The sequence below is a fragment of the Spea bombifrons genome, chromosome 2, assembly GCF_027358695.1.
Source record: "Spea bombifrons isolate aSpeBom1 chromosome 2, aSpeBom1.2.pri, whole genome shotgun sequence".
Classification (NCBI taxonomy): Eukaryota; Metazoa; Chordata; class Amphibia; order Anura; family Pelobatidae; genus Spea; species Spea bombifrons.
In genome coordinates this window covers 55612530-55639963 of record NC_071088.1, presented here as the reverse complement: position 1 = coordinate 55639963, position 27434 = coordinate 55612530, and the positions used below count along the sequence as shown (strand labels likewise).

The 27434-nt window shown below is 41.3% G+C and overlaps 1 protein-coding gene across 1 annotated transcript; it reads right to left on the bottom strand.

Annotated features, from left to right (window-relative positions):
• On the bottom strand, positions 1-24447 carry LOC128472429 (gastricsin-like). Its single transcript, XM_053454271.1, has 9 exons — positions 24392-24447; positions 22655-22811; positions 22455-22572; positions 20375-20493; positions 11502-11701; positions 8878-8985; positions 6409-6556; positions 4166-4264; positions 1-258 (listed from the first exon to the last, which is right to left on the bottom strand). The coding sequence occupies exons 1-9, from the start codon at positions 24445-24447 to the stop codon at positions 106-108; spliced, it is 1158 nt and encodes a 385-aa protein (XP_053310246.1). The 3' UTR covers positions 1-105.
• Positions 24448-27434: the final 2987 nt, after the last annotated feature.

Sequence of the window (27434 nt, the reverse complement as noted above, 5' to 3'; positions counted from 1 at the left end):
TTATTGATATACTGTTACAGTTAATGCTTTAAGGAGATTCACCAATGCAAGAACGACTTTGAAGGAATATGTTCTACTTCAGACAGCAGTATAGAAAAGATGACTTTAAGCTGCCTGAGCAAAGCCGACCCTGTTATTGCCCATATCATACACAGAGTAATACTGCCTGAGGAAAACATCTCCCAGAATCCACAGGGGCTGTCCATTTTGTGATGGGAGATAAGTAGCCTCAACACCAACTGTGCAGTAACCATTATACTGAAAGAAAAGAAAGAGGATTTGTTAGACTGGAATTTTACAAGAAGTAGAAATGCTGGCTAGAAAGCAAGTGTGCAGGAGAAAGGCAGAACATTATGCATTGTTGTGCATTTATTTGAGTGAAATTCAAAATAGTATATTATATTGTATTATAATTTATTATAAGATGACCCCCCCAATTTGAATATTAATTTAGGAAAAAAAAGAAAAATCCTGAATATAAGACTACCCTATAGAAAAAATGTTTTACTGGTAAATATTAATTCACATGTAAACTATTTTTCATATTTAATAAAAACTATGATTGAGAAAAATTATTTTTTGTTTTTATTTCCTTTTATTTGCCAACCTGCCCCCCCAGTTATGCACATCTGCCTCACGGCTTGCTACTCTGCCCCCCAGATATGCCTTATACACCCCTATATGCCACTCTGCCCCCAGATATGCCTTATACCTGCCTATATGTCACTCTGCCTCCATGATATGCCTTTTAACCCCCGTTATGCCACTCTGCCCCCCCAGAATTGCCTTACATCACCCCCCATATGCCACTCTACCCCCCCCAACTTACCAATGCTTCCCCAGACCCGTTCCTCGTACTTCAGACTGCCTGGTGTCTAGTGGAGGCAGCACGTGGACAACTGCGCAATGCGCGTAGACAACCTCTGCTGGGGTTCCTACGACGAAGCACAGGCATGACGTGACCTTCCGGTGCTCCATCATAGAAGCCCCGGCAGAAGTGCCGAAGCAGCGGAGGTTGTCTGCGCAATATGCACCAGACATCACCGGAAGATCACGCCGGCGCTCCATCATAGAAGCTCCCAGAGGAAGTGCCGGCAGCCGTGGAGGTTACCAGAGAGGAGGATCCAGGTCCCTTGCAGCGCTGCAGGGGATCTGGATCTTAGTCTCATAGTGAGAGCTCTTTTTGAGGTCTGATTATAAGACGGCCTCAAATATAAGACAAGGGGTATTTTTCAGAGCATTGGCTCTGAAAAAAACCTCGTCTCGAGCAAATACGGTAATTCACTGTATAATTTCACTCTAATAATGACTTTAATGGGCACACTGAGAAGTCATATAACAAAATAAAGAAATCTGTTGACAGATTACATGCCTATAGTATAATACTTGCCAGTTACTGGTATTAACTCCTTGAGGACCAAGCTGTTTTTTTATTTTTTTTGTTCCCTTTGTGACCAAATTTCTTGCAGTGTTCCTGTTTAGCTGTAATTTTCTTCTCTCATTTGGTGTACCCACTATCTATTGTTTTTTTCAGAACTTTCTTTTGATATCGATATTTTGATCATATAATCTAATTTACATTACAAGTATAAAATATGGTGCAAACTTAAAAAAACACCTTTTCTGACTTATTTGAAAAATCTTTTACTCATCTACAAAAGCCAAAGAAACAACCTGCTAAATAGATTCTAATATTTGTCTTCATTGTTGCAAGTTGTAGGGCAATAAGTACAAGTAACAGATTAATATTTCAAAACCTTTTTTTTAAATCTGGCTATCCTGCTCCCATGTCCTATTTGGCATCTTTGAAGCCAGCTAATTACATTTTCCTCCATCAAACCACATACCTTTCAAAACTAGACACCCCAGGGTATTTGAAATGCTATTATTATAACTCTTTCCGTGCACTAATTTTACCACCAGCCTTTGTCAAAGTTTCTGTTCTTTTTCACACACATTGTAATTCAGGTATGCATTTATAGCTCCTGGTTTGTGTCAAACACCTGCCAAACACCTCAATATGAGTACAGAGATACCATTTTTCTGTTTTTTTGGGGGGTTCAAAGACCACATTTGGAAAGTGCACACTTTTTTTTTTTACATCTGGTCAGCCTGCATCCTATTTGGGGCATTTTTGAACCTGGCCAATTCAGTTTACCAACTTTGCCAAAGTTTGTGGTAGTAATTTTTTTGTTTGTTTTTCACAAGAATTGTATTTCAGGTATGAATTTATAGTTCCAGCAATACGCCACTATCAAACACCCCAATATGTGTTCAGCAACTCTTGGGTACAGTGATACACCCATGCATAGGTTTGTCTGGTAGTTTGGGGGATAAAAAGACACATTTGGTAAGTGCACTTTTTTCCATTTTGGTCAGTCTGTGCCCATCTCTGAACTCGGCCACTGCCATTTACCCCATCAAACCATTTATTTTTTCAAAAGTAGACACCCCTTGGGCATTTGAAATGATGGTATTTGTCAGGATTGGGCTGCGAGCGTAAGAGCAGAGGATAGTCCAAAGCGGTGTCAGTAAACAAAGCAATAGGTCAGGGGCAGGTGACAATCAGAGTAAACGGTAGTCCAGGCAAGGGTCAAGTAACAGGCAAACGGGGTAGTCCAATAGGGAAGCTGGAGGTCAAGTAACGAAGAATCCAATAGAGGGTCTATAGCAAGCAGAGGAGAACAGAAAGTTGAAGTCCACGGACATACAGGAACCAAAGTTCTGGAACACTGGAGTAAAGTGCTCACAGTTGGAGGGGTTTTTATAGTGCTGCAGGTATCTACTCCTCCCCTGTGCTGAACAAGCTCCTTACTGGATTGGTTACTAGGCAGGGGTAAATCCATAGCACCTGGTTCATTAGTTCTGTATGGTGGATACTTAATGGGGATTACAGGCATTACTTCCCCTCTACAGGTGTACTGCATTGTGTTGATGCTTGGGCAACACCTGGGGTTTGCTGAAACTTTAGGCTGCAGTTTTGGTCTACCACCCTTCGGCCTACTCTGCGATCGCAGAGCTTTTGGATGGCATGCAGTGAAGGAGAACAGCTGGGGAGAGCAGGTAAGGGTGAGAGGGGCATGACGGTATTTTTTCCATGTATGGATTTACATTTTGCTGGAAATGGATGGTTCTCCTTAAGGTGACATCACTGCATAATTATTTTTAAATGTTACCACATTTTTTTAGCTTTTTTCATTTTTTAAATTTAAAAATATATATATATTTTACTAAACACATTGTGATTAGAAAGCTGGGCTCCATTGACTTGCATGGTTGAGTGCAGTATCTGTATTCAACCTGCAAGGGGAGCCAGATTTCTCAGGAAACTTGTTTGCGAGTGGCAAAATCTCTCGCAGTGGCGCTTGAGACCGTTCTCCGGAGCAGTCACAGCACGTCCTGGGGTGGGTGTTCTGTGTGTCGCTGAATGCCTCTCTATCGAGGCATTTCAGCAACACAACTGAAGCTTAGGAGGCGATCATTGTATGGCGGACGTTGACGCCCCAGGGATGCCGATCTCGGTGTTGCTGAATGCCTCGACATTGTACCACAGTCATCCCCCTCCATCATGCACTCTTACATAACTTCTCATCATATCTATACCCACCTATTATTTCCCCAGCATCTTATTACCTCTACATTATTATGCCCCCCTACATATTCATACAATATTCAACAATTATTTTCATTAATTCATACAACTCAGCATATTTTTCTTCTAACCTCATCCTCGGTCAGTCTGCAATGTGGTCTTGATTTCTACGTTTGCCAATAACTGATGCGTCCAATATGACACCATATGAAGTGCCATACTGACTGGCAGATGCGCCATGGGTGTAGAAGATCTGTACATCAACTCGCACAGGTCTCTTTTTGGCTCTGCAGTTGCAATGTTGGCCGCAAGTATAATTTGATGGCAGGCCTCAAGATTGGCCCCTGGGGATGCAGCCTACTGGAAATTATCTGGGTATTCCAGTAGGCCAGTACTACTTTGACTTCAAATCTTCTCAGGTTTATTCAGCACTCATATAAATAAATATACACACCGGCTGATCAAAGTATACAATGCCATTGAATTTCAATGCAAGAATCACCATCTGCATGTGAAGACCAATAAAGGGTGTCACACAATAGCACACATATTGATAACATGGCATGAGAGTACCTGAACAATGTATCCAGAGGGTGGAATAGGGAACTGGAATCCGTTGATAGTAAAACTAATAGTTGGCAAGTTCTGTATAGAGTCACAGTTCACTAGGAACTAGTTAGAGAAGAACAAACAGAATTATATTCCAAAACAGGTCATATTCCCTTGCAATACCAATGTACAAATATGGAGCAACATGTCTACAAAAAAACAAGTCTACAAAAAAACAATATATCATTTTTGATGTAAAGTATATTACATTTTATAGGAGCCTCATTTTTAATAAGGATCTTTTTTGTTAGTTTGTTTTAAAAATTTACCCTCTGGTAATTTACCCTCTGGTAAATTACACAGAATACTCACTAGCTTACACGTTTACACACTCACTCTCACACCAACACACAAACAGATACAGTCACACTTACACACTCATGCTAACAGAAACACACTCATGCTAATACACACTTACATATTGACAATAACATTAACACAAATACACACTAAATTGCACTTACGCACTCATGCTAACACAAACATGCACATTTACACATTCACACCAACACACACTTACATGCACTCTAACACTCACCCACACGCTAACACACACTCAAACTAACACAACACTGACTCTAACAACTAACACCCACACATACTGTGCGAACGGCCACTGTGTGAACGGCCAGGAGCAAAAGGCTAGAACATGGAGGTCTCATGTAACGCAGTGTAATAACATCTGAAAATCAGTAGATAACAGAAGAAACCAGATTTGTTTTCCACGAAAGGTCCACCCTAGGAGACAGTCGTGGCCAAAAGTTTTGGTCTTCACAATGTTTGCTGCTTCAGTGTTCTTAGATATTTTTGTCAGATGTTACTATGGTACACTGAAGTATAATTATAAGCATTTCATAAGCGTCAAAGGCTTTTACTGACAATTACATTACGTTTATGCAAAGAGTCAATATTTGCAGTGTTGAACCCTCTTTTTCAAGACCTCTGCAATCCGCCCTGGCATGCTGTCAATGAAACTTCTGGGCCACATCTTGACTGATGGCATCCTATTCCTGCATAATCAATGCTTTGAGTTTGTCAGAATTTGTGGGTGTTGGGTTGTCCACTCGCCTCTTGAAGATTGACCACAAGTTCTCAATAGGATATAGGGCTGGGTAGTTTTCTGGCAATGGACCCCAAATTTTTATGTTTTGTTCCTCTTAGTTTTGGCAAGGTGCTCCATCATGCTAGAAAAAGCATTGTTAGACACCAAACTGTGTTAGTACCATTCTTTATTCATGGCTGTGTTCTTAGGCAAAATTGTGAGTGAGCCCACATATGAATGGTCCCAGGATGCTTTACTGTTGGCATGACACAGAACTGATAGTAGCGCTCACTTAGTCCTCTCTGGATAAGCTTTTTTACGGATGCCCCAAACAATTGTAAAGGGATTTGTCAGAGAAAATGACTTTACCCCAGTCCTCAGCAGTCCAATCCCTGTACCTTTTGCAGAATATCAATCTGTCCCTGATGTTTTTCCTGGAGAGAAGTGGCTTCTTTGCTGCTCTCCTTGACACCAGGCCATCCTTCAAAACTCTTCGCCTCGCTGTGCATGCAGATGCACTCACACCTGCCTGCTGTCATTCTTGAGCAAGCTCTGCACTGGTGGCACTCCGATCCCGCAGCTGAATCCAGGTGCTTGATGGACTTTCTTGGGTACCTTGATGCATTCTTCACAACTATTGAGCCTCTGTCCTAGAATTTCTTCAATCCAATAAATGGTTGATTTAGGTGCCATTTTGCTAGCAGCAATATCCTTGCCTGTGAAGCCATTTTTGTGCAAAGCAATGATGACAGCATGTTTCCTTGCAGGTAACCATGGTTAACAAAGGAAGAACAATGATGTCAAGCACCAACCTCCTTTTAAAGCTCACTGTCTGTTATTCTAACTCAATCAGCATAACAGAGTGATCTCCACATCAACACTCTCACCTGTGTTTATGAGAGAATCACTGACATGGTGTCAGCTGGTCCTTTTGGGACAGGATTGAAATGCAGTGGAAATGTTTTTTTGGGATTCATTTTCATTCTGGAATATATGCAGATTGCTATCATCTAAACTGAGGCAGCAGACTTTGTGGAAATTAATATTTGTGTTATTCTCAAAACTTTAAGCCACAACTGTAGCGTCAGCAAGCAGTTGTGTAGCATATTTTAAATCAATTTTTATTACGTTATGTAGCCATTAAAATGTTTAAATATTAACTTACTTCTCCATTTTGGCCCTGCTGTGCTCCTAGATACTGTAAGAGAGTTCCCATATATTGCTGTGGCACAGTGAGAGGAGAGGTTCCAGTATCTACAATGGCCTGACATCCTTGGCCACACCATCCTGTAGCTTGTCCATTTATGGAAAATCTGCAAAAACATATTGCAAAAGCTATAAGCTATAAACTAAGTTAAGTAGAAATAGACTAGATAGTTCTTTGATTATAAATTGAAATGAATGTGATTTATGATATAATCACCATAACGGTTTTCTAGGAGCAGTATGTTATATGTAACTCCAGTGCTAGTGACCAATGAAATAGCATATGATTTAACTTCCTGTCCTAAAGTCCTCTCCCTTCTCCTTTCTAGCAATATTCCTATACAGGCTGTTGTACTGCACACACCTCTGATCCTGCAACTGGCAGCTCATCCGCCAAATTCTTCACAGCAAACCAATAAAGTAAGAATATAGAGACTTCGTGCTCTGAAAAGCTTCAGTGCTTTATTGTGGAGCAAAGTGCCAGAGAACAAATAATAGGACTTAGACTTCGTTGGTGCAGGTAGAAGAGAGTGAGTGGCTTTGTTTGGTTAAATCCTGGAAATTCCCTCTGTTTACCCTGTTTACAATCAGGGTAAATATGACAGAATTAATCCTCATCCAATTTATGAAACCTTCAATGTTGAGAGATACTGTTCCAGACAAATTTGTTTACTGTCCAGTTCTTGGTCCCCAACACAGGAAAGTGTCAATCTTGGTATCAACTGAAGAAGTTGAGCATTAACTATGCTTATGGGCATGGTAAAAACAGCCCAGTAAAGAACTTACTAGATGCAGTATATTCAACCACAATTGTTGCTAAAATAAGAAGTAGATATTTAATACTGCTCAAATTAATGCACAATGATAATCACCCCATGGATGACAAATTATTTAACCCCTTAATGGCAAAGCCTGTACATGTACAGGCTCAAAATGCATTGTTTTCAATGGGTTTTGGGACCGCCCATTGTCCTTAAGGGGTTAAGATACATCTCTTTTTACTTCAGGCAAAGTTTGTAGAAATGTAAACACCAGAAAAAATATACAGTATCTATTGATGAGTCCCTCGTTGAATACAAAGACAAACTGGGGTTTAAACAATATTGAATCCTCAAGAAGTTGTGCAAAAGTGACACCAGATATTGGTTTGCTTTTTGTATTTACAAGATTAGGGACAGCATGGTAGGTCCTCTGGGTTGCCCTTAATTTAAAGGAATCATCAACAAATTTGTGTGGGATCTTGTTTCGTTTTGACACGGTGGACTGCGGAAAAATACAACAAAATAGGAGCAGGGTTCCAAAAACATTGGCAGATTGCTGGACAGGAGTTGCCGACGCTATTGGCAGAACTGGTCCTTCAGTGTGAATCTGCTCAATGAATAAACACGGCCACTATGCATATCCAGCAGAACAGGCATTGTATATCTGCCACTGGCCATAAAGGGCAAGGGATAATTTTAAGTCCCATTCTAGCCCTGCCTCTCTCTCTCTCTAGAAATATGTTATATTGTAGGGTTGTATATGAACTATATGAGCCAGGATATGGGAGTGCTGGTAACATTCAGTCCAGGAGGCTGACTAATAAAGCCACCCATGACACATTTGGCTAACTACATGTTTAATAGGCAGTATCCAGTGACGCCCAAAACTCTTTAAAAGAAAGGTAATACATAAAAACATAAAGAGGATTCAGTCATCATATAAAAATTCCCATTTTTGACTTCACTATACACTATGATGAGCCAGTCCCAGTGAGCATCTGCTACAGGAAATTGTGTCAGGCCACGTATAATGTGTAGTTAAATCTGGGAGATTACTTTAACCTTTCCTCAACCATTCAATTATGCATTTTGCAATATCAGCTCAGCCCTTTACATTGGATATTCATAATGATTAGTAAAAAAAAATGTTAAAACCGCAACTCTCCTATCCACTCTGCCTTTAGTGAATGTACCACAGACAGTTGTCAAGATCTGTATTGTTACCCTATGGTTACCAGACACTTACAAACTTGGAATGTTTAAATAACTGATAACCAAGTAACTAATGTTTCAGAACAGCATATTTAGCAATAGCGTCACTAAGCACCACGTGACACATTTTCAATGCCTGGTAATGCATCCAAAACTATGAGTGCATGCATACATAACCTAAAAAAAGTTTTCTTTTCATATATGCAAATCTTGCATAGATGGTCTTACTTATTTTCCTGTCTTAACCAAATAGATATTTTGTCCTTTTATTTTTTTATGTTCCCCATCTACAAGGATTATTAATTGTAAGCATTTAGTTAATCAAATTTCAACCCACATCTACAAGTGTATTCTAATACAATGTTATTCTGGTGTAAAATTCTAGCAAATGTATTACTTATTTAATTGAGGTACTCAATTCCTGTCTTCATAAGAAAGAGGTTTGGTTAACTTACGCATCAATTCCAATCTGCCAGTATACCTCCTGAGTTACTGGTGCCCACTGGATTTGTCCAGAGTACAAACTGTTTTCAACTCCACCAAAGATAACCTCTCCAGACTGGCTAAACAGAGAGAGGTTAAAACACAAAGTCACATGTTTTTTTTTTACCATTTACCACAAACCATAATGTGAGATTGGAGAAATTATTTGGCATTTTACAAATAATGCAGTGTATGGCTTCTAGAATGTACACAAATTTTACAAATGCCTTTCCACTGTACATACCAGATTACATTTTACTTTGTTTATAACTGGACAGCATGAGACGTCAGTGAAAGAACAGTTTCAAGGATGGAGAAGAAAAGAGATAGTTGGGAGCAACATATTGTGCATGTCATATTTATTTTTCCTTTTATTGTATTAAAATAAAAAAAAAATAAAAATAAAAAGGGCGCAAACAAAATTTCTGCTGGGCTGGTATCAGATATAAGGTAGGGTGACCAGATGTCCCCGGTTTCCAGACAGTCCCTGGATTAAGGACACTGTCCACAGACGAATTATGTCTCTGGACATGTCCCCGGATGCAGGGCCGGATTAATTTCCGCAGGGGCCCTGCTGCTTACCCTGTGGTGCGAGCAACATCTCTTGAATCCGCCCAAGGGAAGCAGGAACCCAGCTGAGTCAGTGAACTTATGTCACGTCACATGACTCCACTGCATTCTTGCTTCCCCTGGGCAGTACAAGAGAAGTGCTCACAGGTGGGGGAGGGTGTATGAACGAGTATGCGTGAATGAGGGAATGAATGAGTATCTGTAAATGAGTATATGAATGAGTGAATTAATGTTTTAAGTGGGGGGGGCATGGCACAGGAAGGCCGTTTGAGCCTAGGATGGCAAGTCTTATGATTCCAATCTGGGTGTTGGGCAGGTCCTGCTCCCAATCTGGGTAACATGGCTGACATGATACTAAAGGGGGGCAATGTTTGCATTTGGGTATGGGGGCATTAATTCACAAGGGGGTGCTGGCTGGGGCATCACATAAATCAATACTTAAGGGAGGCTGGGTGTTGGGATAAATATACAATGTGGGGCTAGCTGGGGGCAATACACAAGGGTGACCTTTCCAGGACACAAAACTTTTACATATTGCTGACCAGTGTCAGCCCTGCAGTATGAGGAATGTATAGACCCATGGAAGGGAACCAACTAGTCAGATATACATCCCCCATACTGCAGGGCAGTATTTTATCTGGGCTGGTGGCATCGATACACAAGGGGCAGCGGGGGCCATTACATAAATCAATACTAAAGTGAGGGGCAGGCTAGGGGCATAAATACACATAGTGCTGGCAGGGGATGATACACAGGGGGGCAAAAACACAAAAGGGGGGTCAACGACAAAGCAGTGTGGAATTTTTTTTTTAGTAGCTTAACCCGTCCGGATGTGGGTGTCGGTGTGGCAGAGCCTGTCCTGGTGTGTGTGTTTGGTGTCGGTGTTGCAGTGCGTGTCCTGGTGTGTGTCTGGGTGTCGGCAGAGCCTATCCTGGTCCTGGTGCGGGTGTCGGTATGGCAGAGCCTTTCCTGGTGTGTGTCGGTGTGGCAGAGCCTGTCCTAGTTTGTGTGTGTCTGAGTGTTGGTGTGGCAGGGCCTGTCCTTGTGTGCATGTGTCTGGGTGTCGGTGTGGCAGAGCCTGTCCCGTTGTGTGTGTCTGGTGTCGGTGTGGTAGAGCCTGCCCTGGTGTGTGTGTCTGGGTATCAGTGTTACAGAGCAAGCCCTGGTGTGTGTTTGTGTATCGGTGTGGCAGAGCCTGTCCTGGTGTGTGTGTTTGGGTGTCGGTGTGGCAGAGCCTGTCTTGTGTATTTGTGTCATCTGTTTCCTGGCAAAGAACTATATAATTTTTATGTATCCAGTGATAAAACGCCCTCCTGAATTTGTAGTCACTTCAGAGGACAAAACTTTCTAGGTCCAGAAATCAGTGAGATGAAAAGTAAAGGTTTTGTGTTATTTACTAATTTTTTAATCTGCATATTTTATTAAAAAGGATTAGCACTAAATTGTGATTTCAGGAGTCCCGTGTATGATTACTTTTTTTAATTGTACTGATGTACTCTCAGTTCCATCATATAAGATTTTATCCTATATTATCTACTTCGCACTGATTTCTTTATCCAGTACACATTAATGCCGAGAAGCTTAGATTCTGTCTATTTTAATCCTCGGCACCAGGCCCATGATACTCTCAATCTGCCCAAAAGATTCTAATGGTCAAAATGTGAGAAAACACATGCCAAATACACTGCATATATAGTTTGAAGAAAATATGCTTATAAAATAGTTTTTTACCCTTTGCCAATTAAAAAAAATGTCCCCGGGTTTCATTTTAAAAATCAGTTCACCTCAATATCAGGGGGTCAAGAAAATAAGGGCATTCGAAGAAAAAAAGGGAGATGGAAAGACAGAAGAAATAGGGAGATAGAAAAAAGACTGGGGCATAAGGAAGGGAGAGAGAGAGAAGGAAGAGTGGAAAAGGGCAAAGCGAGAGGAAAAGAGAAAAAGAAGGAACAAAACGTATATGTAATTTTAATGACAAACATATACTCTATTAGAAATAGAAATATGTATTTTTCCTTGGGCTTACCTGCCCATGTACACACTGAAGATCGGGTAGTTCAGCAGATTTTGTTGCAGCATGCCTTGCATGGCAGTGGTGGCACCACCTGCAGACATAGCAGGATAAGCCATACCAAAGATTCCATCAAACTTGGAGTAGTAGAAACTGCTGCCACTCTCTGTGTATGTCAAACCAAACTCCTGATTAGTAAGAGTGAGTCCCTGAACCTGTATAATGGAATATAGCAATCTGTAGATTATATTTCAAGGATGAACAAAAAAGAGTATTATATAGAATCAGACAACATACTTATAGTTTATTATTTCACACCATCAGACAATAATTAATTACTAATTTCTAGTTGTTCCTGCTTTCAAATGTATTATCCGTTATGGTCTATTCTGGTAGACATATGCATACCTGGGAACTCCTTGGCTCCAGCTACCCGGAGCCTTCCCTTGCGGGACACGCCCAGGACTGCACACTGACGTCTGCGGGCGGTCTCGCTGACGTTGGTGGGCGGTCCAGGGAGTTCATGGCGGCAGCGGGAAACACCCCCATTTAAAGGGGAAATGGGCGGGGAGTGGGGCTTGTCAAGACCCCACTCCCGCGACCCGGAGGATTCGGGTCTTGAACCGGAGAAGCCGGTTCCCAGGTATGGACATATGGTTCAATTAAAAGATATTTGAGTGTTAATTACAGTGAGATACAGAGAATATAGTAGTAGATAGTATAAAGTGAAAAAATGATATTTGTTTTTAATGTCTTTATTTTACTTCATTTGAATGGAGGTTGTCATTGTAGTTGGTCATGTTATATTTACTGCCTGCACTACGTGAGATTACCTGGGCCACCATCACAAATCTTTAGGCCTAGTACAGACTTGAAGCCTGGGCCCCCATGCTTCCCAATCAGCCTGCCCAATGTCCATCGCTTTGAACCAACCATTGTTCCGCCCATGTTCCACCCATCGCCTGCATTATGATCCTTCCATAAGCACACCTTATGGGAGGAAAGAGGAACCTAGGCTCACCCCTGACACTCCAACACCATACGCTGACACTCACACATACATGCTGACATCAAGACACATGCATGATGTGCGGCTGCAGCCTTAAGGTGCCAGTGCAGCCCTGCAACAACATACACTAACATAAAAACATAAAAAGTAGCAGCAGACCATTTGGCACACATAATCTGCACAACTTCTCAATAGTTCAGCTGTATGCCTATCCCATGCTTACTTAAATGCCTTTGGTATAGTCTTCTCTACCACTTCTGCTGGAAGGCTATCCCATGCATTCACTACCCTTTCAGTTCAGTAATATTTTCTGATATTACTTTTAAAACTTTGCCCCTCTAGCCTTAGACTATGTCCTCTTGTTGTGGTAGTATTTCTTCTTTGAAATAAAAACTTATCAGGTTGATTCCCTTTTAAAGTATTCCCTTTTTTAAAGTATTTAAATGTTTCTTTCATATCCCTCTTTCATGTCTTTTTTCTAGGCTATATATATATGTTAACATGTGCAAAAAAGAAATTGTAAGGCAGCCAATTAAAAATAGAAGACAGATTTAAAATATAAAATAATAAAATATCAAGTGTCAAAAAAATGCTGCACGCGGTACACAAATAGGGCACAATCACCTATTAAAACAATACACCAGAAAATCAACTGAACCTTGCGCAAATCCGTGACACACACATTTACCATGTGAAGACAAGCAAAAATATTTACTTACAAAAACATGTCTCAAAAGTGACCATAAGGATAAGAACAAATATATATATAAACAAAAAAATGCAATCAATAGACAATAAATGGTTACACTCAGAAAGACAGCTCCAATTGTAAATGTGGAGCTGCGTGTAAAGGTGTTTCAAAAATGATGTTTCAAAAATTAGGATTGAAGAGGATCTGATTTTTTAAGCACCTTTACACGCAGCTCCACATTTACAATTGGGATCCTTTAACCTTTTCCGGTATGTTTTATCCAATCCATGAACCATTTTAATAGCCCTTCTCTGAACCTTCTCCAAAGTATCTATATCCTTATGGTCTATTGCATTGTCTAATATACTCCTAAATCCCTTTCCTCAGATGTTGAGGTTAGGATAGTATCCTTAGGTGCATTATCTTGCACTTATCTACATCAAATGTCAGTTGTCACCGCTCAGACCATTTTTCCAGTATACCTAAATCATTTGCCATTTTACTTATCCCTCCAGGAACAGCAACCCTTTTGCAAATATTTGTGTCATCAGTAAAAAGACATACATTGCCATCAAGACCTTCTGCAATATCACTAATGAAAATATTAAATAGAATAGGTCCAAGTACAGATCCCTGAGGTACTCTGCTGGTAACAAGACCTTGCTCCGGATATACTCCATTGACCTACAACCCTCTGTTGTCACTCAGCCACTTTCCAATCCATTCATCCATATTGGAATCAAAGTCTTCTATGTGGGACAGTGTCAAAAGCCTTACTGAAATCACCCAATCAAAAAAATCAATAAGATTAGTTTTGCATGAAGTAAATCCATGTTGTTTTTGACTGTGAAACCCATGTAATTTTTGATGTTCATCAAGTCTATCCTTTAACATAGTTTCCATTAATTTCCCTACTACAGATACAGTATCTCACAAAAGTGAGTTTATTAGATCTTTTCATGTGACAAAACTAAAGAAATTACACTCTGCTACAATGTAAAGTAGTGAGGGTACAGCCTGTATAACAGTGTAAATTTGCTCAAAATAACTCAACACACAGCCATTAATGTCTAAACCTTGGCAACAAAAGTGAGTACACCCCCTAAGTGGAAATGTCCAAATTGGGCCCATTTGGCCAGTGATGGACTGGCCAAGCATGTCTCCAGACCTAAACCCTATTTAGCATCTGTGGAGCATACTCAAACAGAAGGTGGGAGGTCTCTAACATCCAACAGCTCCGTGATGTCGTCATGGAGGAGTGGAAGAGGACTCCAGTGGCAACCTGTGAAGCACTGGTGAACTCCATGCCCAAGAGGGTTAAAGCAGTGCTGGAAAAAGTGGTGGCCACACAAACTATTGACACTTTGGGCCCAATTTGGACATTTCCACTTAGGCGTGTACGCACACCATTAGGGAGCGCGAGGTCTGTCACTTTAGACCTCACTTTACTACTCCCTAATAACTACGCACCGGCAAATAATGACGTCATCCCTGCGCTCGGCAGCAATAGCCGGCGCGTAGTGATGAGGGAGTAGTAAAGCGAGTGAAGTGACAGACCTCGCGCTCCCACCGCAGGGAACAGGATGGAGGCAGAAGACAGAAGGCAGAAGGATGGTGGATGGTGGAAGAGGTAAGAGATGGGGAGAAAAGGGGTAAGGGCAATGTATGTGTTTGTAAGCTTGTTTGTGTGTATGGGCCGGTGTGTGTAAGAGCAGTATAGGTATTTGTTAGCTGGTGTGTAAGGCAGTGTATGTATATATATATATATATATATATATATATATATATATATATATATATATATATATATATGTGTGTAAGGGCAGTGTACATGTATATATGTGTGTGTGTATGTGTAAGGGCAGTGTACATGTATGTGTGTGTGTAAGGGCAGTGTATGTGTATATGTGTGCGTGTGTAAGGGCAGTGTACGTGTATATGTGTGTGTGTGTAAGGGCAGTGTATGTGTATATGTGTGTGTGTCTAAGGGCAGTGTACGTGTATATGTGTGGGTCTAAGAGCAGTGTATGTGTATATGTGTTTGTGTGTAAGGGCAGTGTATGTGTGTTTATGGAGAGGTCTGTGTAAGGGCCCTGATACCCAGACACACACACCAGGGCAGGCTCTACCACACCGACACCAGACACACACAACGGGACAGGCTCTGCCACACCGACACCCAGACACATGCACACAAGGACAGGCCCTGCCACACCAACACTCAGACACACACAAACTAGGACAGGCTCTGGTGCAGTGTACGTGCATATGTGTGTGTGTAAGGGCAGTATATATGTATGTAAAGGCAGTGTATGTGTATACGTGTGTTTATGGGCAGATGTGTGTACGTGTCCTGGGAGGGAGGCTAACATTAGCCTTTTTTCATTTAAAAAAATCTTTGCTGCTGTGGATTACTCTTCCAATGATACTCAGCCAGCATTATGGTGGATACATGGCTGGCTGAGAATCATGGGAATTTTTGTTCACAGCTAGCATCTGCAGCTTTACTGTTGCTGCACTTCTTATCATCCAGCATCATGGAAGTCGTATGTCTGGCTGAGCCTCATGGGAATTCAATTCAATGTTTTGGTTATAGTTAATATGCATGACTGCTGACAAAAACGAAGTGTGTTTTAAGTGGCGATGCGAGCGCGACATTGTAAAGTGCAATTGCTTGTATTGGTGAGTTCCGTGAGATTTTTTTTTTAAAAGTGTCCCTCTTTCACATTTTGAAATGTTGGGAAGTATAAGACATTAATGGCTGTGTTTTGAGTTATTTTGAGGGGACAGCAAATTTACACTGTTATACAGGCTGTACACACTACTTTTCATTGTAGCAGAGTGTTATTTCTTCAGTGTTGTCACATGAAAAGATATAATAAAATATTTACAAAAATGTGAGGGGTGTACTCACTTTTGTGAGATACTGTATACAGGCCTGTATTTGCCGGACTCCTCCCTATTGGGTTTCTTGTGAATGGGCACAACTTTTGCTAATTTCCCTTTGCTTTATTTCAATCTGTAAAAACTGAACATATATATATATATATTAATTGAGACAGTCAGCTAGTCCTTAATCCCCTTCTACACACACTCCTTTTGTTTTTAATCTAATTAATCCTTGTTTCACTTTCTTTTTATCTCCCCTTTTTACTGACTGGGCAATTCTTTCTTCTGCGTGCGTTTTGACAGCTCTTATAATTTGTTTTGTCTTTTTCTGCCTAATCTTATAGATTTTTCTATCTTTTTCACTTTGAGTTTATTTGTACTTACTAAATGCTCACTGTTTTTTCTTACTATTCTGGCCACTTCTGCACAGTACCACAGTGGTTTGTTTACATTTTTTGCTCTTACTGACAAGCTTAATACAATTTTGTCTTTGCCTTCAATAATTTAACTTTTAAATATTCCTATTCCTCCTACACCCCATTTAAATTGTGCCAGTCTGATAATAACTCCTTTACACATATTCTCATTTCAGAAAAGTCAGTTTTTCTAAAATATAACATTTGTTTTTGTGTGGTACGACTCAGTCACTGTTCTTATATTAAATCACACTGATTGATGATCATTAAATCCCTACAGTACTATCCTATATCAAATGTCCTTTTGTGAATACTAAAATCTGATATGGCCTCCTTTTGAGCTGGCTTCTCAGCTACTTGTTTTAAATATAATCAGAGTAGGGAATTAAGAATATCTGTACTCCTGGCACAACCAGCTGCAACTGGCCATGATTATAGCTTTTTCCTTGAATGACATTTTAGCTATTTCCTCAGCTAGTAAATTATGTAACTCTTCTACTTGTCCACACCTACACAGGTTACTGTACTTTTATCAAATTGTAGTGTAACCCAAGCTGACTCTATGCTATCCTCACTAGCTTGTGTTAGGTTACATTTTATTTTCTACATATAGGGCAACCCCTCCCCCTTTCTTGCCCTCTGTGTCTTAAACTGTGAGCATTTGTAGACATGTCCTTAAGTTTGCCATTTAACACGCATACTGCAGACACCTTCTATCCTTGTTTGGGGGGGGGGGGCAAAATATATGCTTCTTCCCATTATCTGTACAAATTAAGCATCCAGGTCCACCCACCTGGTTACTAACTAAAACGCCTTTCCTTACTACACTGTCTAGCCAGGATTTACCCCCCCCCATTTATAGTTTAAAACCCTCTAGCCAGTGTCTCCCCAACATATTGGACCCTCTTGCTTTCAGGTGCAATCCATCATGACTAGAGATCGTACCCCAAAGCAAAATCAGCTCAGTGCGCTAAAAACCCAAAGCCCTCCTTCTTACATCAAGACTCCAGTCAGGCATTAAGGTGCCTAATTTCCTGCTGTATTTGTGTACATGTACAGGCACAGGCATGGGAGTAGGAACTGGGAGGGATGGATTCCCCCCAAGGAAATCATGCAGGGTGACATATAATGGAGAAATTCCCCCAGATAAATTAGCAAGGCCGTAGGAAGGGTGAGGCGAGAGAGGGACTCGCCTCGGGCGCAGCTGCGAGGGGGCCCACAGCCACCCAATCAGCCTGCAGGACTTGTTGGGAGATCACAAACCCCTTCTAACTGGCCCAACATTAGGGAACGCAAAGTCTGTCACTTCAGACCTCGGCTTCCGTGCTCCCTGATCACTGTCGTACCCCTGTGCTTTGCATCAAAAGGAGGCACATAATTATTACGGAGAACTAAAGCAGAGGTCTGTGATGACAGACCTCATACTCTCACAACAGGATGGAGGATGAAAGATGGAAGATAAGAAAAGTAAGAGATGGGGCTAAAGGGGTGTAGGGGCAGTGTATATGTATATATATGTGTGTTTTTGTAAGCTTTTGTGTGTATATGGGCAGGTGTGTGTAAGAGCAATGTGAGTATGTTTGTGTTTGTAAGCTGGTGTGTGTATGTTCATGTGTGTGTGTAAAGGCATGGGTGTGTAAGGGCAGTGTATGTGTATATGTGTGTTTATGGGCAGGTGTGTGTGAGGGCAGTGTATGCATATAGGCATGTTAATGGACAGGTTTGTGTAAGGGCAATGTCAATAAAATAACCTCTGTAAAAAAATTAGCTGGGCAGCACAATTTTCCATTCTTGCCTAGGGTACAAAAGGGCCTAGCTACGGATCTGTAAATTAGGCATATATCGTTTTACAGGGGCAGCAGGCAGTGGAGCAATTGAACTTTGCTCTGCTCCATTGCCGCTGCACTCTGCACTTCACCAAGCTGTATCACCACAAGGAATCTGCTCCTGTTGCTGCTTGATTTGCATGTCACCATGGTAATGCAAGCAGCAGAAACTACAGCTCACAGTGATGCTCAAAATGCTTAGAGAAACACAGAATCAGGGGCAGGATTGAGGAGAATGCTATCCCCCCATATTTTTAGGGGTTCGCATGCCCTTGGGCATAGGTAGTATTTCCCAGAATACTACCTGGGAGGTCCTTTTCCGAACCTTACTCCCTATATCCCTAAAATTACCTTTTAGGACTCTCCATCTTCCTTTTACCATGTCGTTGGTGCCAATGTGCACTATGGCAGCTGGATTTTCTCGAGCACACACTAGAACACACAGACACTGATTCTAACTCTTTACAAATGCGCACATACACATATATATGTACATTATATGGACAAAAGTATTGGGACACCTGATGATTACACCAACAGGGACTTTTATGACATTGCATTCTAAATACATAGACATTAATATTAAGGTAGTCATCCCCCCCCCCCCGAAGGAGACATACTAAGAAATTTTGGACAATGCTATGCTTTCAACTTTGTGGGAACAGTATTGGAAGGTCCTTCTCTATTCCAGCATGACTGTGCCCCAGTGGACAAAGCAAGGTCTATAAAGACATGATTGGGTGAGTTTGGTTTGGAAAAACTTGACTGGCCTGCACAGAGCCCTGACCTCAACCCCATCGAACACCTTAGTATATATATACATTATATGTGTGTGTATATATAGATATATATATTATATATATATATATGTACTGAGACACACACATGCTGGACACCACATACTAACACCTTCACACTCACGCACACGTGCTCGATTATAAGACAAGGTTTTTTTCAGAGCAAATGCTCGTCTTATAATCAGACCTCAAATAGGCCTGACTATGAGACGACTAAGATCCAGATCCCCCGCAGAGCTGCAAGGGACCTGGATCCTCCTGTCTCCGATTCAGGCTTTTTCTTTTTTCCTAAATTAATATTCAGATTTGGGGGGTCGTCTTACAATCGAGCAAATACTGTACTAACACACACCCCTCATGGAAATGCCGTACGCTAGCAAACACTATATAGTAACATGTACACACATGCTCACACCATACACTATTACATACTCTACCCCCATGCAGTAACGCACACTCACTTCAACACCATACACACTTACTCAAACATCATACACTTACACTGTGCTGCTGCCACCTCTACCTGACCTCGCTGGGTGCCACAGATACTGGGCATCTTTATCCAGTGAGAGGTCTCTTCAAATGTGTACCCTCTTCCCCCACCCCCTTACTATGTCTATGCAGGAGATGTTATTTTTTTATATACAAAGAGGATCTCATTAGAACCCCTCTTGCAGCATTACGTAATCTGCTGGCACTATATAAATAAATGTAATTTTACAGAGCCAGCGTTGGAGCAGACATATGGTAGGTATATCACATGGTAGGAGATGTGTTCAGCTGAAAAATAAGTAATACACAAGTAAGTATCTCACATCAGAGGCAAAACATTTTGGACCACAAAGGAAGGAAGCTGCAGCTCTAATTTCTATTTTTATTTATTTTGAAAGAATACATATTAAAGTATTTAGTTAAGGCTGTCAGGGACATTATACTGTGATTTTGAATGCAGTAACTTGGTATTCATGTGGCTATTTTGGATGACTCATTCCTGCTCAACTATGACACTGTTCTAACTTGTTATGACAATTCTAATACTAATGAGGAAGAGCTTTTTTGTGTAGTGTGCACATATTTGTTTTCCTAGTATAGAATGTTTTGTTGCAGTTATATGTATGTGTGTAGGCCTCTTGGAAAATAAAATTATTTTTAAAACAGAAAAGTAGACAAAAAAATATTGGTAATGAAAACTGTCCCATTTTCCTTTTAAAGACACATTTTATCCCTACCGCCCTAGAAACATAAATGCAAGTTACTCACCGATACTGTGTCATAACCAAAAACACCAGTGACACTGCCACTTCCATAAGACATGGAAAACTGTTGGCCATTGGAAGTATAGGTGGAAGATTGGCTGGGGTTAAATAGGTTGTGATTGCCTGCATTTAAAAAACAATATGCGTTGGTATCTTGGATAATCATATTCAAAACCATTGATTGCAAAAGTATACCTTTAAGTAGACTTAATAAATCAGCTTGATGGTACTATAAGCAGCTTGGCAATTGGTGCTCCCAAAATTCTCTAAAGCTGACCAACAAGGTCAACACAGCCATTATCTGCTTCTAGGACATGGTTATTAACACAGTACATACTATTCTTTTCAACCTTCCCTTATTTCTGTTTAGTCTAATTTAGTCTATTTTAGTCTATTTCTGTTTAATCTATCCTACCTTAACATATAAACAGGGCCAGCGCTATCTATAGGCAAGGTAGGTGCTGGCCTATAGAGCAGATCTACATGGGCCTTGCGCTCCCATGACAGGACCTCTGCAAGGTAACTGATGGGGAGAAAGCGGATATATGTATATATATATATATACCGAGAAAGGTAGATAGCAAGACAGTGGTAAGATATGAGAAAGGGAAGAGATAGTAAAAAGTGGAGTGAATAAGTCAAATATATAGCGGAGATATAGAAGAGAAGGGGCAATGAGAAAAATGAAGAGATGGGAAAAGAGGAGGATAGTGAGAAAGAAAAGAGATGTAAAGAAAGGGGAGAGATAATGAGAAAGTTGAGAGATGGAGAAAAGTTGCAGAGATAACATGAGAGGGGAAAGATAATGAATAGGGGAAGGGATAGGGAGAAAGGGGAGAGAGAAGGAAGAGAGATGGTGACAAATGGGAGAGATAAAGAAGAAGGGGGATCAAAGACAAGGTAGATAAATAGAAAGTGAAAGTGAAAAGGTGGGGACAAATTGGAGACCTAAAAAGAAGCAAGAGAGATAACGAGAAAGGGGAAAGATAAAAAGAAAAGAGTGATAATGAGAAAGGGGAGAGATAAATAAATGCAAGTATGTGTGTGGATGCAAAAGACAAGTGAAAGCCAGGATGTTTATCTGTAGGGGTAAGCGTGAATGTGCTTGTGTATATATGTGTGCATTGGCAGGCATTTGTAAGTGCAGAGTATATGTGTGTGTTTTGATTATGTAGTCTACCCATTACTTTTACTGTTTTTGGCCTAAAGGGTATAAAATGAATAAAGGATGCTGATGAACCAGACTGAGAGGAGCCTGACTGAGAGGAGCCCTAAGACTCCAGAAGACTGAGAGGTTCTGAGCAAATCCTGTGGATGCAATCTGGGCAAATCCCATGTCTTTGTGTAATCTGGTTGCTGGAGCAAATCCTGTTGGTGCAATCTGGGTGGTGGGCAAGCCCTGTAGATGCAACCTGGGTGATGGGAGAGTCCTGTTGATGGGATATTGGCAAGTCTTGAGACTGTGAGCAATCTGGTTGCTGGGGCAAGTCATATGTGTGTAATCTGTGTGCTGGGGCAAATCCTGTGTATGTAATCTGGGTGATGGGGCAAATCCTGTGGATGCAACCTGGGTGCTGGGCAAATCTTGTAAATGCAACCTGGGTGCTGGGCAAGTCCCCGACACAGAGGAGATGGAGGCAGCACTCTAAATGAGGAAGCTCCACGAAAGCATCCTGCCATTCCAAATGAGTGATGCAACGGCTAGTATGCCAGACAGCTACTTTTTTATACATATAGATCCTCCCAGCTCCAGGATCGAGGAGAGATGGAAACTCAGATGCCATCAACACAGGGGTGCAAGTCACGTGTATGATGCACTCACATGACTCCACCCCCAAGGGTAGGATACTAGGAGTGGGGCCAAAGAAGCAGCAACATGAGGTTTTGCCTAAAGTGGCAAAAGTCCTTCCACCAGCTCTACATATAGGCACCATCTCTTTTTAGGATTTGATTTAATCCTTATAATTTTTCTGTTGCACAAGTTGCAGTTCCTATCTCTCAATATTATATTGCCGTTGCCATAAATAAAGACTGCAAAACTTTATAACTTTAAAAATTCTACAACACATTGAAACAATACTTACCACAAGCTGCACTTTGACAGTAAGTTGATGGCACCCACAAGTTAGATGATCCAGTGTCAAAAAGAACCAGGAAGTTCTGAGGTGGTGTTCCAATGCTGATCTCACCATAGTAGTAAGTCTAGAAAGAGTGTACAGAAGAACTGAATATGCACACCTTTTAAATGGTCATAGCAATGTACCTATACCCACATCTTACTCACATCCATGTACATCGGCTCATAGGCTACAGCAAAATCATATTTCTGGTTGAAGTTGTACTTCAGGGCAGGATCTTTCTTGTGAGTCCTCATGAATTCATTCAAAATTCCTTTTTCCCGCATAGTTTCTCTGGCTGACTTGTATCTTTTTAGAGGAACTCTTTAGACAAAAGTGAAAGAGGACAATGAGACAAAGAAGGACAGTTTCAGAAAGGTGTTAAACTATTTTTCACTGGGTCACTGTGGTTTCTTGAGACTGTCTTTGTGCTGCATTTCAAGTAATATTTTAGTGATTTCTTACCCACTCTTCTTATCTCTTGGCCATTTACTTTTTATATATCCATGTTTCCATTATAAGATTTGATGGAGATATTTGAGAGACCTATATTCTTGAGGACAAGAATAGTCTATGTTCCACTATAGATATCTGTTGGGCACAAATATAGGTTGTCTGATGGTCCTTTAACAAAACTGGAAGCTTGCAGCAACCCAGTTGTACTAATATACAACCAGGTCAGTCAGATTGTCCACGTGTCTCAGCAAGCATAGAAAATCCATAAAGGTACATATGCAATAACATATTGAATATTTCAATCTGTCTTTTCTTACTTAAATCTTACCATAGAAGTCCACTACTCTATTTGCAAAAGGTCATAATTTTATCAAGAACAGATCAAATCAATAAGACTTATTTAGGTTTTGTTCTGCCCTAGGCCTAACTAAACTCATGCACTCCCTAATCTTAATTTGCCCACCACTTGCTGCCCACGCCACATTTTCCTCATTTGGTCTCTGCACCATATCAATTTGTTATATATTATTTTAAAATATTATAATCTTTAATTAAAATCCCCCATTTTTATCAAGATCAGTCCTCCATGTCAACTAAACTAGATCACAAAATCACAAATGCTCAAATTGGTTGAATTAGTATATTGTTGGTGCATGATGTGAGCATTATGAGCATACATTCACACACCATTTGAGCCATACATCCTAAGCAACCTAACCGTGCCAACTTCATCCCCACACAGCTTAACAGTGCCAACTTTGACCCCAAACAGCTTAAAAGTGTAATCTTTGTACCCAAACAGTGTCATCTTTGTGTCCAATCAGCTTGTCTCTGACATATGTCTCCAAATAGCTTAACAGTGCCTTCTTGTGCCCAAAAAGCTTAACAACAGAATCTTCCTGCCCATACATCATGCCCCTGCTATCATTGTCCCCAAACAGCTTCCCAGTGCCATATTTGTCACTAGACAGCTTGTCTCTGCCATGTTTCTTCCCAAAAAGCTTAACCGTGCCAACTTTGTCCAGCATGAACATGCATGTGTAACTGGCTGTCCTCGTGTTTCTACCTTTTTGTGGAAGTGCACCAAGTCGCTGATAATGTATATAGAAAAAAGAGAGGTGCAGAAATAATCCTCTTTTTCCATGAATCTATCCAGAATGAACCGCGTGAACCATGTAAGGGCTGGCTCTGGGTAGAGGCCGCTTATTATGCCACCCCCTGTAAGGTGCCACCCTAGACCTAGTCTAACTTATAGACACAATAGTGTCTCGAGCAAAGTAGGCCAGGGGCAGACTAGGAAAACATGTTGCCTGGTGCCCCCTGATTAATGCTCCCCAGCTGTCTGTAATACCTGGTGCTACAAATTACCCTGGTGAGGTTGGTATCTAACTATTTCTATACCTATGATTCATGCACGGGAGAAAAAAAATCCAGTGGCTTATACTCACCTCACCAGCCCCTCTGCCAGATGGAGGCAGATAAAGGTAAAAACCAACCACTTCATGTTTCCTCTACTTAGTGGAAGATGAAGAGGTGACAAGGAACTTGCTCTCTCTTATAGTGGAAAAATGCCCCTATGTGCTTCACCTCTCACCATTTCTACCAATGAAACATCTGATCTATCTGTGCCAGAGATTTCCAGGTTAGTTTCCAGCAGTTCTATGATAAGAGATATTTGCCTAGTTGTGACAAAAGGACACATACCATTTTGTTGCCAAAACCAATGTTTTCTAATCACCTTCACATTTGGTATTGTTTTTCCCTGAAGTCTATCTTTGTTCGTTGGATAAAGTGGACGTGGAAAACTCAAACCTCAATTTTATGAAGTTCCACATCTGGACCTTCATCTCTATTTCTGAAGGGAAATATGGTGGTTGAAAGGAGCATTCAGTGTGCTTGGGGGAGGTGCTCAGCTGTAATGAAAAATTGAAAAATTTGTTTTCTAAATGGCTATTAATCCTATCATTAATTCTGGGTTTCTCTGTTAATTATGTCCTTTAAATTATTCCAATCAATGTAAAGGGCCTGAATAGTTCCAAAAGCCAAAAGTGTCCCATCTAAAGCAAAGGACTTTATAAATAGACTGTTTATAGGTGACACATTTTTCTAAGCTCAAACCACCAAATGTATATTCTTATAGTTACCCTGTACATCTGGTGGCTATGGCTAATATGAAATCTAAAGGTGTGTCCATTTTGATAGATAAAAAAATAGTCTGTTTGAACTAGTAGACAAATTGGTTGACCACCAAGTGTTTTATTTTCATGGTTGCCAAATTCAATTATAATGATCTTGCTAATTTGTATCACATTTAAATGTTTTAGATCATCCAACTAATTATAAGACAAATACAACATGAATAGACACAAATGCAGCTTTTAAATGATCATTTCATTTATTGAAGTTAAAAAGTTAATGAAAACATATGTAAAAAAAGTTATTGCCCCCTAAACTGGTTGTGCCACCCTTGGTCGCAGCAACTGCATTCACGTTTCTAAAAACTGTCATTGAGTCTTTTACATAACTTTCGAGGAACCTTTGCCCGTTCTTCTTGGCAGATTTTTTTTTTTTTGTGAATCAAAGTTTTTATTGAGTTTTTGTGTAGTTTTTTCAACAGAGGAGGGAACAAAAACAGGGACGGGGACATATACACAAAAGGGAGTCCTGACACAGCAGGGCAGGGTGTGGTATACAGAACACAAAAACAAAAGCAAATGAGAAGTAATAACAATACAGTAGATGATGCAAATGAATAACAATAAAGAAAGAAATATACATAGACCCGTACAGAAAACATAATAAAAAAAATAAAAATAAAAAAATAAATATATACATGCCATGGCAAACCCCAAAACACCTTCCAGGACCCAGCGGCTACTCTACATGTCAGCCAGACGCACCCTCACAGAGGGGTCCTCCACAAAACGGGATCAGTAGAACCACTTCCTCCCATGACACGCCTCCTGCCCCGCATGCCCAGCCACCAACTCCTCAAGAACTCGTACATTCTCCACTCGCAATATCCACTCATGGACAGAAGGCGGAGACACCTTATTCCAGTGCAGGGGGATCAAGGCCTTAGCCTCGTCGAGTAAGTGCCTCAGAACAGACTTCTTGTAAGAGGCAATCGAAATAGGAGTATGGTGCAACAAGTAAGACAGAGGTTGGAAGGGAGGCGGGGAATCAGTGAAAAGACCGAGAGTATCACGGATCTCCCTCCAGAAGGGGACAATAAGGGGGCACTCCCACCAAATATGCAGAACCGAGCCCCCCGGGATACCACAGCGCCAACACACATCGGGGTAGATTTTTTCCCATTCTGGCCGGGACAGCGAAACCCCCAAGACACTCTCCCACTTCCCAGCGAAGGCAGGCAGAGGGCCCCCAGCCTCTGGGCGACAACCCTATATAAAAGAGAAATCCCATGCGCCGGGAGAGTATCCCATCTGTGCAACCCCTCAAAGAGAGTAACCTCCCGTATAAGATTGTGTTTTTGCGGGATTGAGTTAACGAAGTTACGCAATTGCAAGTATTGGAGGGAGTGCAGGGCAGAGGAGGCCACCCCTCGAAACAGATCAGAGAAGGAACAAAGCACACGTCCGCACATATAGGCACTCAATGGCAATGAATCCTCAGGCCGCAGCAACAGAAAAGTCCCGCCACCCAAGCCCGGGGGCAAATCTGGATTATGGTGAACAGGGGTCAAGGGCGAGGGGTAAATCGTCAGATTATGTTTACGGTGCGCAACATGCAAAACAGCAAGGGTAGCCAGTACAAACGGATTACCCCCAGCTGCCCGCCGAGCTGCCTCAGGGACCAACCACGACAGGACACGAAGAGGGACAGAGGCAGTAAAAGCCTCCAGAGCGATCCACAATTTGTGGGACGGATGGTAACTCCATCCCAACGTCTGTAGTAAATGACAAGCAAGATAGTAGGAGTGGCGACACGGTAAACCGAGACCACCCTCAACCTTTGGCCTTTGCAACAAAGAGAGCGCCAACCGCGGAGACTTCCCAGCCCAAATAAAAGAAATAAATAGCGTTCGAATCGAGGAGAAAAAAGCCCGAGGCGCCCTAATAGGCAACACCTGTAACAAATACAACCCCCAAAGACCCACGAAATATAGAGCGAACTCCACGACAAAATATCCTTCCGGATCGCCTCAAGAAGGGGGGGAAAGACCATACAAAAGGGAAACATCAGCAGCCAACCACATACTCAAGTGCCGCATCCGCTGAGAGCACCACCGAAAAGGAAACGCAGAGGACAGGGAGTCCACCACATTCCGGGGGAGGGACACATTTAACAACTCAGATTTAGAGAAATTGATCGTCAATTTCGTCAGGCGACCATATTTATGAAATTCATCCATGAGCACCGGCAAGGAGACCCGGGAGGTGTAAGGGCAAAGAGCAGATCATCTGCAAAGGCCACAACCTTGTGATGGACATCGCCGCACCGTACACCCTGAATATCAGAATAAAGCCA